General features: G+C 42.2%; 1 protein-coding gene across 1 annotated transcript; it reads left to right on the top strand.

The window, feature by feature from the left end:
• The first annotated feature begins 650 nt into the window (after nucleotides 1–650).
• LOC120054261 (zinc finger matrin-type protein 3-like) lies at nucleotides 651–7,835 on the top strand. Its single transcript, XM_039001685.1, has 6 exons — nucleotides 651–1,115; nucleotides 3,132–3,206; nucleotides 3,580–3,749; nucleotides 5,695–5,788; nucleotides 6,642–6,654; nucleotides 7,627–7,835. The coding sequence occupies exons 1-6, from the start codon at nucleotides 651–653 to the stop codon at nucleotides 7,833–7,835; spliced, it is 1,026 nt and encodes a 341-aa protein (XP_038857613.1).
• Nucleotides 7,836–13,547: the final 5,712 nt, after the last annotated feature.

Genomic DNA, 13,547 nt, shown 5'->3' with positions numbered 1-13,547 from the left:
AAAATATTTAGAAAGTGAGCAATTTTCTTGAATTATTTTATTCACACTCATATTAAAGCATTTTTAGGTGTTTAGGCTACATTATGACATTTATCAGAATAACATTGATGTACACGTTGTCGACCTACAATTGCCGGAGCATCCTTTAGTTTGTTGTTATCGGAAAGTTCCATTTCAAGCATGCCATTCACTTGGTGTCACTGCATGGCTGCTGGAATCCAAAACATCCTACACTGTTATTTTAGGTCTATGAATCACTGTTGTTGGGTCTCCAATCTGAGTCGATACAGTGGAAACATCAGACATGAGCGCAGCTGCTGACCCAACCCCCACCCTTATATGCAGAAAAAATTTGGCCACACATGAGTGCCTGAAATGTACCCAGTCAAGTAGGCAATGGTCTGTTTGAATCAGCGGCATATCAAGAAATGCTTGAGGAACTTATTGTCGCAAGGAGCAGAGCTGTGAAACCCACTATTGTTTTATTTGTTAGTGTCTGTTTCCCCAGGGAGAAATGAACACAGTTGACGACTATAGTTATTGCATCCTCCAAATGTTATATAACCATTACATGCCTATCCTACATTTTAAAGTATATGATTGATTCTAATGCTTTGCAATCATTGCATTGGCCCTCAGGACCAGAGTCTATGCTGAAGCCTTCACTGAGCCTATTTGGCCAGCAGCAGCCACTGTTCCAGCCAATGCCTCCTACACATACCCTTGGACCCCCTCCACAGACCCTTGGACCCCCTCCACAGACCCTTGGACCCCCTCCACAGACCCTTGGACCCCCTCCACAGACCCTCAGACCCCCTCCACAGACCCTCGGACCCCCTCCACCAGTAGTAGTGACCCCGGACCCCCTCCGTTTCCCCCTCTCCAGTCTTCTGTCTGCCAAACCTCCCGCTCACCTCCAGCTGGTGCAGGGGCCCCCCTGCCCTGTCCCACCTTCCACTGCCCAGGCGACCCTCAGCAGCAGGCCCCAGGAGAAAGATGCTCAGATCGGGGCCCCAGACCAGGACGCTACCTTGGAGGAGCTGTGTAAGCCTCTGTACTGCAAACTGTGCAACGTCACCCTCAATTCTGCTCAGCAGGCACAGGCCCACTACCAGGTGAGCTGGTTTACTGTACATGTAGCTTGTACCGTATCTTATCCACCAGCAGGCTGTTTCTGTCAATATGCGGTAGCAATTGAGCCTGGGGACAAGCTTACTTGTAGGCCTACCCCAACACATACAGTTGAAGTCAGAAGTTTACATACACTTAGGTTGGATTCATTTAAACTCGTTTTTCAGCCACTGCACAAATGTCTTGTTAACAAACTATAGTTTTGGCAATTCGGTTAGGACATCTACTTTGTGCATGACGCAAGTAATTTTTCCAACAATTGTTTACAGACAGATTATTTCACTTATAATTCACTGTACCACAATTCCAGTGGGTCAGAAGTATACATACACTAAGTTGACTGTGCCTTTAAACAGCTTGGAAAATTCCCGTAAACGATGTTATGGCTTTAGAAGCTTCTGATCATCATTTGAGTCAATTGGAGGTGTACCTGTGGATTTATTTCAAGGCCTACCTTCAAACTCAGTGCCTCTTTGCTTGACATCATGGGAAAATCAAAAGAAATCAGCCAAGACCTCAACATTTTTTTGTAGACCTCCACAAGTCTGGTTCATCCTTGGGAGCAATTTCCAAACGCCTGAAGGTACCACGTTCATCTGTACAAACAATAGTACGCAAGTATAAACACCATGGGACCACGCAGCCGTCATACTGCTCAGGAAGGAGACGTGTTCTGTCTCCTAGAGATGAACGTACTTCGGTGCGAAAAGTGCAAATCAATTCCAGAACAACAGCAAAGGACCTTGTGAAGATGCTGGAGGAAACAGGTGCAAAAGTCTATATCCACAGTAAAAACGAGTCCTATATCACTGTATAGGTCACTCAGCAAGGAGGTCACTCAGCAAGGAAGAAGCCACTGCTCCAAAACCGACATAAAAAAGCCAGACTTCAGTTTGCAACTGCACATGGGGACAAAGATCGTACTTTTTGGAGAAATGTCCTCTGGTCTGATGAAACAAAAATAGAACTGTTTGGTCATAATGACCATCATTATGTTTGGAGGAAAAAGGGAGATGCTTGCAAGCCGAAGAACACCATCCCAATCGTGAAGCACGGGGGTGGCAGCATCATGTTGTGGGGGTGCTTTGCTGCAGGAGGGACTGGTGCACTTCACAAAATGGATGGCGTCATGAGGAAGGAAAATTATGTGGATATATTGAAGCAACATCTCTAGACATCCGTCAGGAAGTTAAAGCTTGGTTGCAAATGGGTCTTCCAAATGGACAATGACCCCAAGCATACTTCCAAAGTTGTGGTAAAATGGCTTAAGGACAACAAAGTCAAGGTATTGGAGTGGCCATCACAAAGCCCTGACCTCAATCCCATAGAAAATGTGTAGGCAGATCTGAAAAAGAGTGTGCGAGCAAGGAGGCCTACAAACCTGACTCAGTTACACCAGCTCTGTCAGGAGGAATGGGCCAAAATTCACCCAACTTATTATGGGAAGCTGTTGGAAGGCTACCCGAAACGTTTGACCCAAGTTAAACAATTAAGGGAAATGCTACCAAATACTAATTGAGTGTATATAAACTTCTGACCCACTGGGAATGTGATGAAAGAAACAAAAGCTGAAATAAATCATTCTCTCTACTATTATTCTGACATTTCACATTCTTAAAATAAAGTGGTGATCCTAACTGACCTAAGACAGGGAATTTTTACTGGGATTAAATGTCAGGAATTGTGAAAAACAGTTTAAATGTATTTGGCTAAGGTGTATGTAAACTTCCGACTTCAACTGTATGTTTTGATGGCAGCAAATGCTTCTCATCATGCATCAACTACATTGTGTCAAACATGAAATGTCAATGTTTGTTTATTTGGCATATCAGCCATCACTGATATACCCTCATGAATGTAAGTGGAAAATGTAAACCCTAACAGTTGCGCTCACTGATGATGGTGATGATGCTCATAATTCGCAATATGGCGCTATGGTGATGACAGTGCAATGAGTGGACTGAGCTGTGGGATTGAATCACCCGTTGTCTCTTTTCCAGGGAAAAAACCACAGTAAGAAGCTGAGAAATTTCTATGCAGGGAGCCAGCAGTCACCTGCCATCAGGATTCCGGAGGTAATAGAGCCACTTTCCCAGCAACCCCTCACGACTCCACCAACTGACAGTGCAACTCCCAAACAGGTAAAGCTTGGCGTTGGCACACAATGAATGTGTTATTGTTCAGGAAACTATAATACTGTATGAACAAGTCCAAGTTCTGTGAATTTTCAGCACATTCACGGTTTGGATCTCTGTTGTTGATCTGGAGAACTGCAATCAAATAGAATCGGCTCATAAGAAACAACATGATGGTTTGTAGAAAACTGTCAGCACTGTATGTTTTAACTCTTTTGATACTGTATGTAGCTTTGAACTGGCAGGAGTATCATTTAGGCTGGTAATAAAAAGAGCCCTTTTTTAAAAACTCACTCTTTCTTTTTTTGTTCAGCCGGTGTCATTCATGGGTGCCAGCAGGGTGATCTTAGCCACGGAGAACGACTACTGCAAGCTGTGTGATGCCTCGTTCAGCTCCCCTGCCGTGGCTCAGGCACACTACCAGGGCAAGAACCATTCCAAGAGACTGCGGCTGGCTGAGGCCCAGCAGAGCAGTAGCATCCTGTGAGTCTGTGGTGTCACTACTGGTTCCCCACCCAACACCAGGAAGACAAACAACAGATGCAACATGCGCATGGCTAATAAATACTCAAACATAGAAATCCTGCCCCTTCAGCCATGCCCTGTTATATGAAATTCAAACCAGATACAGTTGAAGTCGGAAGTTTACATACACCTTAGCCAAATACATTTAAACTCAGTTTTTCACAATTCCTGACATTTAATCCTCGTAAAAATTCCCTGTCTTAGGTCAGTTAGGATCATCACTTTATTTTAAGAATGTGAAATGTCAGAATAATAGTAGAGAGAATGATTTATTTCAGCTTTTGTTTCTTTCATCACATTCCCAGTGGGTCAGAAGTTTATATACACTCAATTAGTATTTGGTAGCATTTCCCTTAATTGTTTAACTTGGGTCAAATGTTTCGGGTAGCCTTCCAACAGCTTCCCATAATAAGTTGGGTGAATTTTGGCCCATTCCCCCATGACAGAGCTGGTGTAACTGAGTCAGGTTGGTAGGCCTCTTTGCTCACACACTCTTTTTCAGATCTGCCTACACATTTTCTATGGGATTGAGGTCAGGGCTTTGTGATGGCCACTCCAATACCTTGACTTTGTTGTCCTTAAACCATTTTGCCACAACTTTGGAAGTATGCTTGGGGTCATTGTTCATTTGGAAAACCCATTTGCAACCAAGCTTTAACTTCCTGACTGATGTTTTGAGATGTTGCTTCAATATATCCACATAATTTTCCATCCACATAATTTTCCTGCCTCATGATGCCATCTATTTTGTGAAGGTCACCAGTCCTCCTGCAGCAAAGCACCCCCACAACATGATGCTGCCACTCCCCTGCTTCACGATTGGGATGGTGTTCTTTGGCTTGCACGCATCCCCCTTTTTCCTCCAAACATAATGATGGTCATTATGGCCAATCAGTTCTATTTTTGCTTCATCAGACCAGAGGACATTTCTCTAAAAAGTACGATCTTTGTCCCCATGTGCAGTTGCAAACCGTAGTCTGGCTTTTTTATGTCGGTTTTGGAGCAGTGGCTTCTTCCTTGCTGAGTGACCTTTCAGGTTATGTCGATATAGGACTCGTTTTACTGTGGATATAGATACTTTTGTACCTGTTTCCTCCAGCATCTTCACAAGGTCCTTTGCTGTTGTTCTGGAATTGATTTGCACTGAAGCAAGTTCATCTCTAGGAGACAGAACGCATCTCCTTCCTGAGCAGTATGACGGCTGCGTTGTCCCATGGTGTTTATACTTGCGTGCTATTGTTTGTACAGATGAACGTGGTACCTTCAGGCGTTTGGAAGTTGCTCCCAAGGATGAACCAGACTTGTGAAGGTCTACAATTTTTTTCTTCTGAGGTCTTGGCTGATTTCTTTTGATTTTCCCATGATGTCAAGCAAAGAGGCACTGAGTTTGAAGGTAGGCCTTGACATACATCCATAGGTACACCTCCAATTGGCTCAAATTATGTCAATTTACCTATCAGAAGCTTCTAAAGCCATGACATCATTTTCTGGAATTTTCCAAGCTGTTTAAAGGCACAGTCAACTTAGTGTATGTATACTTCTGACCCACTGGAATTGTGATACAGTGAAATAATCTGTCTGTAAACAATTGTTGGAAAAATTACTTGTGTCATGCACAAAGTAGATGTCCTAACCGACTTGCCAAAACTATAGTTTGTTAACAAGACATTTGTGGAGTGGTTGAAAAACAAGTTTTAACGACTCCAACATAAGTGTATGTAAACTTCCGACTTCAACTGTATGTTTTAATCCTTCCGTTTAAAGAGAAAATGCCATTGCATGTGATAGATGCATTCCATTATTTTGTCCATCATAGTAACTATTATTGTTAGGTTGGCTGTTTGATTTATAAACTAAATATCGGAGACTTTGCTCTCAGTAACTTGATCCATCAATTTTTCAGAGAGTCGACTGAGTGTGTCCAGAGGCGTCCGAGGAAAGAGGGGAGCGAGTACAGGTTTATCAAGAACCGTAGGACCCCACAGTTGCCTATTGCCGTGCCAGGTACAGCACACTGAAACAAAGACATACCGGTAATAAAGTATGACCAAACAGCAAATTACTTTACAGGGGAAAACTTGTTGTAATTCCACAATTTTGTTGTGAAGGTCAGATGTAAGTAAGGATTGACCGAGCCAGAACGGCTCATAAAGATCAGATGATTCAGGGATATTCCTAGTCTTGAGAATGTATACTTTACTGTATGTTTGAGAGCAGAGGTGGTTGCCCATTTCCTATTTATTGATACCAATGAAGCTTTTGACAGCTGGTGGAGGCTATTGTTTTCTACTCCATGGTCATAGCAGCAGTGAACAGCCGCCTCTCATCACCACCTTTGAAGGGGAAATGCTCTGTAAGAAAGTTAAGGGGTTGGCTGAGGCTGGTCAGTCACTAAGCACAGGCCCGGCACCAGGGCTTTGGATATGTAAACCGATACAGCAACCCACGTCAGCTCTGCTGCCCCACAGACGTCACACAGCCTGCTCAGGTGGCGAGAGTCCATTAGACAGACCCCTCACTGTCTATTGTCCAGCCCAGTATCCACTTCCGATCCCCCACTCCACATACCTTCCACCATGGCCTACTCCCTCTTGATGAATCATAGGACACAACTGCACCCCCTCTCCTCCCTTCCCTTGCCTCCCCTCAGGGCTCAGAGACTTTCCTGATTTAAATGTCCTTTATGGACAATTCCAGAAATAGAGTTGTTTAAAACTCTCTCAGATAGAAAATGTAGTTTGTCTGTCAGAGTTACTCTGCAAAGGCCTGTGATGGTTCCCTCCAGACATACACGCAGATACAGCAGAGCATTTATTCTCTATCCAACATGCATCCATTCTCCTAAGAGAGCACCACAGTGGAGGTGTCATAATACCCCAAAAACCTAGTGGTCAAACAGGGAATAAGTTCCAATCGTTTTTCCACCATTCATTTTTCCAATAGGGGATTTTAGAAACACTTCAAATAAGGAATGTGTTTTCTGTAGGCTTAACCTGGCATGATGTTTTGATAACCATGTAAATCTCTATCGGACAAGGTGACTTTTATCAGTATATTTGGCTCTGTTTACTCTCAGATTCGAAATTGCTACTTAGCATCAAATTAGACATGCAAAACTACAAATCCCTGCAAGCTCCTGCACGTCATCTCCAGCTGATACCTTTGCTAACAGGTATTGTGTCAATTTAAAACTTGCACAAGACAGTTCACAGAATTGTTCATTAAAGAAATGTAGCCTATTTATTCATTACTACATTTAACTAACATTAGATAGGTAATCCAGAGATTCTTACCTTTGTCTCGATTCGGCATTCTCGTCCACATCATCATGGCATTTGTAGTTCTTTATGATAGCCATCTTAGCAGCTAATTATAATTTCATTTTTGGGGGGTAAATACAGGCAAATATTGATAAAAGTCACCTTGTCCTAGAGAGATTTACACGGTTATAAAAACGTCACACCAACGTAAGCCTACACAAAACACAGCCCTTATTATAAGTGTTTCTAAAATGAGAAAAATTAATGGTGGAAAATGATTGGAACCATTTCCTTGTTTGACCGCTAGATCTTATGGGTATTATGACTCATACTGTGGTACTCTATGAGGGACACATTTGTATTTCTTCTTGTAACATTCATATGACCATGGCAGTGGAAAGCTTCTCCTATTTATGCACAGCCAGCCTTCCATCCCCTGTAGCACCTGGCATCCTTCTGCCACTCCCATCTTCTGGTATTGTGTTCACTGGTGAGCAGCAGCTCACTCACTCTCCATCATTTTAATGAGGTTATCCTCTCCTCTGATGGTATGTATGTCTTGGTGTGTGTCCCAGGCCCCTACTACAACCCCCGGCCCAGGCAGAGGATCCCCAGGGACCTGGCCATGTGTGTGACGCCCAGCGGCCAGTTCTACTGCTCCATGTGCAACTCTGGGGCCAGTGAGGAGGCCGACTTCCGCCTTCACCTGGAGAGCAAGCAGCACAAGAGCAAGGTGTCGGAGCAGCGCTACCGCAGCGAGATGGAGAATCTGGGCTACACTTAGGAGGGCAGCGCCGCAGCACGGGGAGGAGAGGGGATGGAGGGAGGGGGAGGGGGAGGCAACGACTATCTTCATCATGCACTGTACGCTAGAGGCCAGTAGAATGGGTAGAGACTATGTTCTGCAGCAAACTAAAATGTGTGGAAGAGGAGGGTACATTTATGTAAATTATATACATAAACCACTCTTCCACTCTTTTCCTTAATGTGTATAAGTTATTGATCTTCTGTTCCTGTTTTAGTTTGTTAATGTAGTGTACATATTTGAATGACATTTCTAGAAATATTTTAAGGTGTGCACAGAATGTCCACCTGCTGGTACACTTGTGGATGTTTCACTCTTGCTTGATTCTGTATGCCTGTACTGACCCGAGCCTGTGTGTGATTACCATGCATTTTGCGTCTCAGATGAAACCAGGGATTTGTCCATATTTCACGCTGAATTTGACCCATAGTAGGCCTACATGAAGAACCTACCATGCTGTGGGGTATATTGGTGAATATTTTATCTCACAATCGGTTTTCTTTCCCCGGTTTAAACCTTGTTATGACTAGGGCCAGGGACAATACCAGTATTGCGATACTAATAGCTTGGCAAGGAAACAAAACATGAAGTGAGTTAAACTTCTTTAGGAAAACAGCCCTAATGTTGGAAACAAAGATCATTATGTTGTCAACTAGATTCACATTTATTTATTTCCAAGCTATAGCACATAATATTTTATTTACGGCAGATTTTTAAGGGACCAAAGTGTTTGGTCTGCTTTGTGTTTTCATGTTTGCCACGGAAAAAAATATCGCTATACTGGTATTGTCACAGCCTTAGTTATTATTTGAGTTTGAGTAGCTGGACATTTCCACACTATATATACAAAAGTATATGGACATCCCTTCAAATTAGTGGATTCTGCTATTTCAGCCACACCCATTGCTGACAGGTGTATAAAATCAAGCACACTGCAATCTCCATAGAATAACATTGGCAGTAGAATGGCCCTTACTGAAGAACTCAGTGACTTTGAACGTGGCACCATCATAGGATGCCACCTTTCCAACAAGTCAGTTCGTCAAGTTTCTGCCCTGCTTGAGCTGCCCCGGTTATCTGTAAGTGCTGTTATTGTGAAGTGGAAATGTCTAGGAGCAACAAAAACTCAGCCGTGAAGTGGTAGGCCACACAAGCTCACAGAACGGTACCGGAAAGTGCTGAAGCGCGTAGCGCTTAAAATCGTCTGTCCTTGGTTGCAACACACTACCAAGTTTCAAACTGCAACGCCAGAACAATAACTGTTTGTCGGGAGCTTCATGAAACGGGTTTCCATGGCCGATCAGCTGCACACAAGCCTAAGATCACCATGCGCAATGCCAAGCGTCGGCTGGAGTGGTGTAAAGCTCGCCGCCATTGGACTCTCGAGCAGTGAAAACATGTTCTCTGGAGTGATGAATCACGCTTCACCATCTGGCAGTCCGACGGACGAATCTGGGTTTGGCAGATGCCAATGCATAGTGACAACTGCAAAGTTTGGTGTAGGAGGAATATTTGTCTGGGGCTGTTTATCATGGTTCTGGCTAGTCCCCTTAGTTCTAGTGAAGGGAAATCTTAACTCTACAGCATAGTATGATGTTAGAGACGATTCTGTGCTTCCAACTTTGTGGCAATAGTTTGGGGAAGGCCCTTTTTTGTTTCAGCATGACAATGCTCCCGTGCACAAAGCAAGGTCCATACAGAAATGGTTTGTGAGATCAATGTGGAAGAACTTGACTGGCCTCCACAGAGCCCTGACCTCAACTCCATCGAACACCTTTGGGATGAATTGGAACGCCGACTGCGAGCCAGGCCTAATCGCCCAACATATTGATGCCCATGATTTTGGAATGAGTTGTTCGACGAGCAGGTGTCCACATACTTTTGGTCATGTAGTGCATATGTAGTAGAGGAAAGAAAAGTTCTATTCCAGACTTCTACCAGACCAGGAGGCAGTTTCCCAAAAGCATCTTGTCTATAGTTTATAGAGAACTACGGGGATGTGACTACAGTAGGATCCTATGGTTCAAATGATGAACTTAGCCTTAAGATGCTTTTGGGAAACCGGGTCCAGGTGAATGTACTGTGATTGCGGTGACAATTATTTCCCCCAGTAGGCTTTGCACAAACAAACAATGGATATTTTTTATTTATTTACAAAATCTGACTGACTGTTCTCTTTCCTTATGCATGTTTACATGGGTTTGGTACGATTCCAAGCATCCTGAACATCCCAGTAAACTCAGCCTTTTGTCCTGGTCCCTTATTATTCTTGGATGCTGTAAAAGCCAGCTGCTGTAAGCTCCTGACTTCCCTATGGGAGGTCTGCTCTCCGAAAGCAGAGTACCTCAGGAGAATACAGAGCAGGACTATTTTTAATTGGGTGGCTTAGGGTTATTTCCACAAGGCCTCTACTCTGTCTCATTTAGAGCAAAGGGAGTTTAGGATTTTATACAAGACCAATTTGTTCAGATGAGAACCACAACCAAAGCTTGAGTTCATATTCCTATATATCTGCCCCTTTAAAGGGGCAATCAGCAGTTGCTACATCGATCTTTGGACTTATAAATAATTATATGTACCCATTGATTCTTGTACTTCATCAGAACCCAACATACAGTATAAGCTTGTTTTACTCCAATGTTTGTAAACAATGTAAATGTTAACAAACACTGTTTAGCCTCAAAACATTGTCGAAACTATAATTTACGTTCATGAATTTGAGAGATACATTTTTTTTTTTTTCCCATTCCTCAGTGTTTTTACCGAAACAGTGGCCGGGAAAACACTTTGTTATTATTTCAACTGCTGATTGGCACATCAACAAATAAATCGAGGCATTCATAGTTGGGTTACACTGGGCCTCTGATGATTTGCTTTTCTGTATCATAAATGCCCTTGTAAACTATTTTAATATAGCCTTTTTTGTTGCTCTTGACCATAGTTTCTTTGTTTCTTTGTTTTAATTTAAGAAGTGTATTTTTTATCATTATTATTATATATCTTTTTTAAATGGTTTATATGATTTATATCGTTTTCTATTTATGAGTGTTTGTTTTTACAGACAATTAGCTGTATAAAAAAATCTACTGTTATCTAATGTAGTTGAGCTTCATGTGCAACATCACTTTATTTGTACACAAATTATTATGTTATAATATTTCACTGTATAAATTATGTTTGTGAAATTTACATTTGTGCATGATATTATTAGAATATAAATATATTTAATTATTCAGAATATCCTACTAGTGGGAGTGTAGGAACTAGGCCAATTCTCCAGAGATAGAGACGGGACCATTATATTGGACACAAAGTACTGAATGGGAATGAGTTACATTAGTATTGCACTTGTTGTTATAGAGGAGATGGTGGATTTTTATACTGATTTGCTTTGATTAATGTTATTTGTTGAAGTTCTATTGATGCGTCTCGATCTGATTCATACCAAATGTTTACAGAGAGTGGTCTAAAGGGAAGTCGATCACATTTAATGTTGGATCCATCCAGGGCCAGCTCTAGCCCGCTCTAGGGGCCCTGAGTGAGATTTGGTTGGGGGACCCCTACCTCATGCCAACAAATTTTAGTGGCCCCCCTCTTGAGGGTCGAGAAAAAAAGTTTTAAAGTTAATTTCCTGCTATTCTACACATTTTGCCAAGGGGTGTAGAGATGTTGCAGTTTTAAAGCAAGTTTACTGCAATTCTACATATATTTCCATCGGTCCGTGAGAACACCCCCCCCCCCCCAAAAAAAATCATGCAATTCTACTCATTTTGCCATGGGGCAGACCTACATTAAATTAGTTTTACAGCTAATTTCATGCAATTCTACCCCCTTTTGCCATGGGTTGGAGAGAATGTTTTGCTGTTTTAAAGCTAATTTCCTGCAATTCTACACATTTTGTCATGACTTGTGCCATGTTAATATATCTGAGTGATAATGACTAACAAAATCAATGGGGGCCCCTTGGAGTTCAGGGCCCCTGGGCACATGCCCTGCATCCCGGTCGGTATTCGGCCATGATTACTACAAGTTTAGATAGCTGGCTAGACTAACTACCAATCTAAAAACTGTCAGCTAACATGTCTAATTGAGTGACTGATATAACAAGAGAAAAACCTCTGATGCACAATCAAATTTCTAAATTGCACCTGATTTACTCTACTTGTCTTACTCTTCAAATCAAATTTCACATGCTTCGTAAACAACAGTGAAATGCTTACTTACGGGTCCTTTTCCAACAATGCAGAGTAATCTTCCAGTAATCTTAAATCCACTTTTTTCAAATGCTGCTTTAATACATATTCAGTGCCTCTGAACATGACTTTTGTGATGGACTGCAGCCAGGGCTGTTTTTCTTCGGAGTTCAAACCAATGTAATTAAATGGGCTGCATTGAACATGTTACACATGAAGTGATCTACTTCATCTGGTTCATTGCTCAATTTAACCACCCAGAGCAAGGAAGCCTTTTCTATTTGGAACTAGCACAGCAGCTGAATTAACCACTTTCATAATGATACCTTTGAAGTCATAATATTATGCTAGTTTACAATTATGTAGCATACCACTTAAAATGGGAGTGTGTATCTCCCAAAACTTCAAGGAAGTTACTCAGAGTGTATATTGTGGGTCTGAGTGCAATTCATTAGTCTAATGTGAGTAGTCATATCTCATTCAATGCTCTATTTCTGTTATAGTAAGTGGAGATGTGTTTGACTGCTGCGACACATCCATCCATGCTAGGCTGTGCAGGCTGTGTTGACTGTGCTAGTAGCTGTAGCTGTGCAGGCTGTGCTCTGTCCTCTGTGGCGTGAGGCAGGAGCCATTCCTTGCTGGGCGTAGTGTAGTGCTGCAGCAGCACATCTGTTTGCCGCTCTATCAGGAAGTGGTGACCCGGCATGGGAACTTACCCCAGGGAGATCCACACAGGCACAACAAACACTCTCCAAATGGAGCTCTGTGTATTCAGGCCATTATGGATATCCTCTCCTCAGCTACGTATGGCTGGCTCTGAGTTTGGCTCTCTATCTGCTGCTCAGAAATATCACCTCTCTAAGATAGATGGTTTTATAATGTCAGAGATAGTAAACTATATTTAGGGATAAGGGAATAAAATAAGCGTTAGCTGCAGTGCCTTTCTAATGCCACACAATTTCATATCATGGCTGCCTTGGGCGCAAACATGATTCTTCAGAACAATCGACTTCATTTCCATTGGAGGAAGAAATATTGCTGCTGGTGCAATATGGAAAATGTGTGATCCTAAGGCACCAATTCATTTGGATTGACTTCCCTTTAGAGAAAATAATTGTATAACAATTATTTAATTGTCTTGAATGTATGTATATTTGAAGAATAACAGAATGAAAACAGTTGTTTTAGAAACTATTGGAACAATTATTTTAGTCACTGTACAATATTGGCTAACTATTTAATAAAAAATGTTATACTTGTTATTTGCTTGAGAGACTTGGTGGGGGATTGGGAGTTGCATTGGGGAGTGCATGTGTGTGAGAGAATGTGTGTATGGGCACATTGTATGACAGGGTCAGCTGACCAACTTGTGTTCCCTGTTAATATGGTGGTTTACAGTGTGCCCTGCAGGCATGATAACCGTTCTAATACTTAGCAGTGAGAAAAATAAAGCATCTCTCTGGTGAAATGTTGAACTTGGTTAGAAGCCAAAATATGT

The sequence above is a fragment of the Salvelinus namaycush genome, chromosome 10 (genome assembly GCF_016432855.1).
Source record: "Salvelinus namaycush isolate Seneca chromosome 10, SaNama_1.0, whole genome shotgun sequence".
Taxonomy (NCBI): Eukaryota; Metazoa; Chordata; class Actinopteri; order Salmoniformes; family Salmonidae; genus Salvelinus; species Salvelinus namaycush.
The sequence above is the reverse complement of the archived record's forward strand: the minus strand, read 5'-3'. Positions and strand labels throughout refer to the sequence as shown.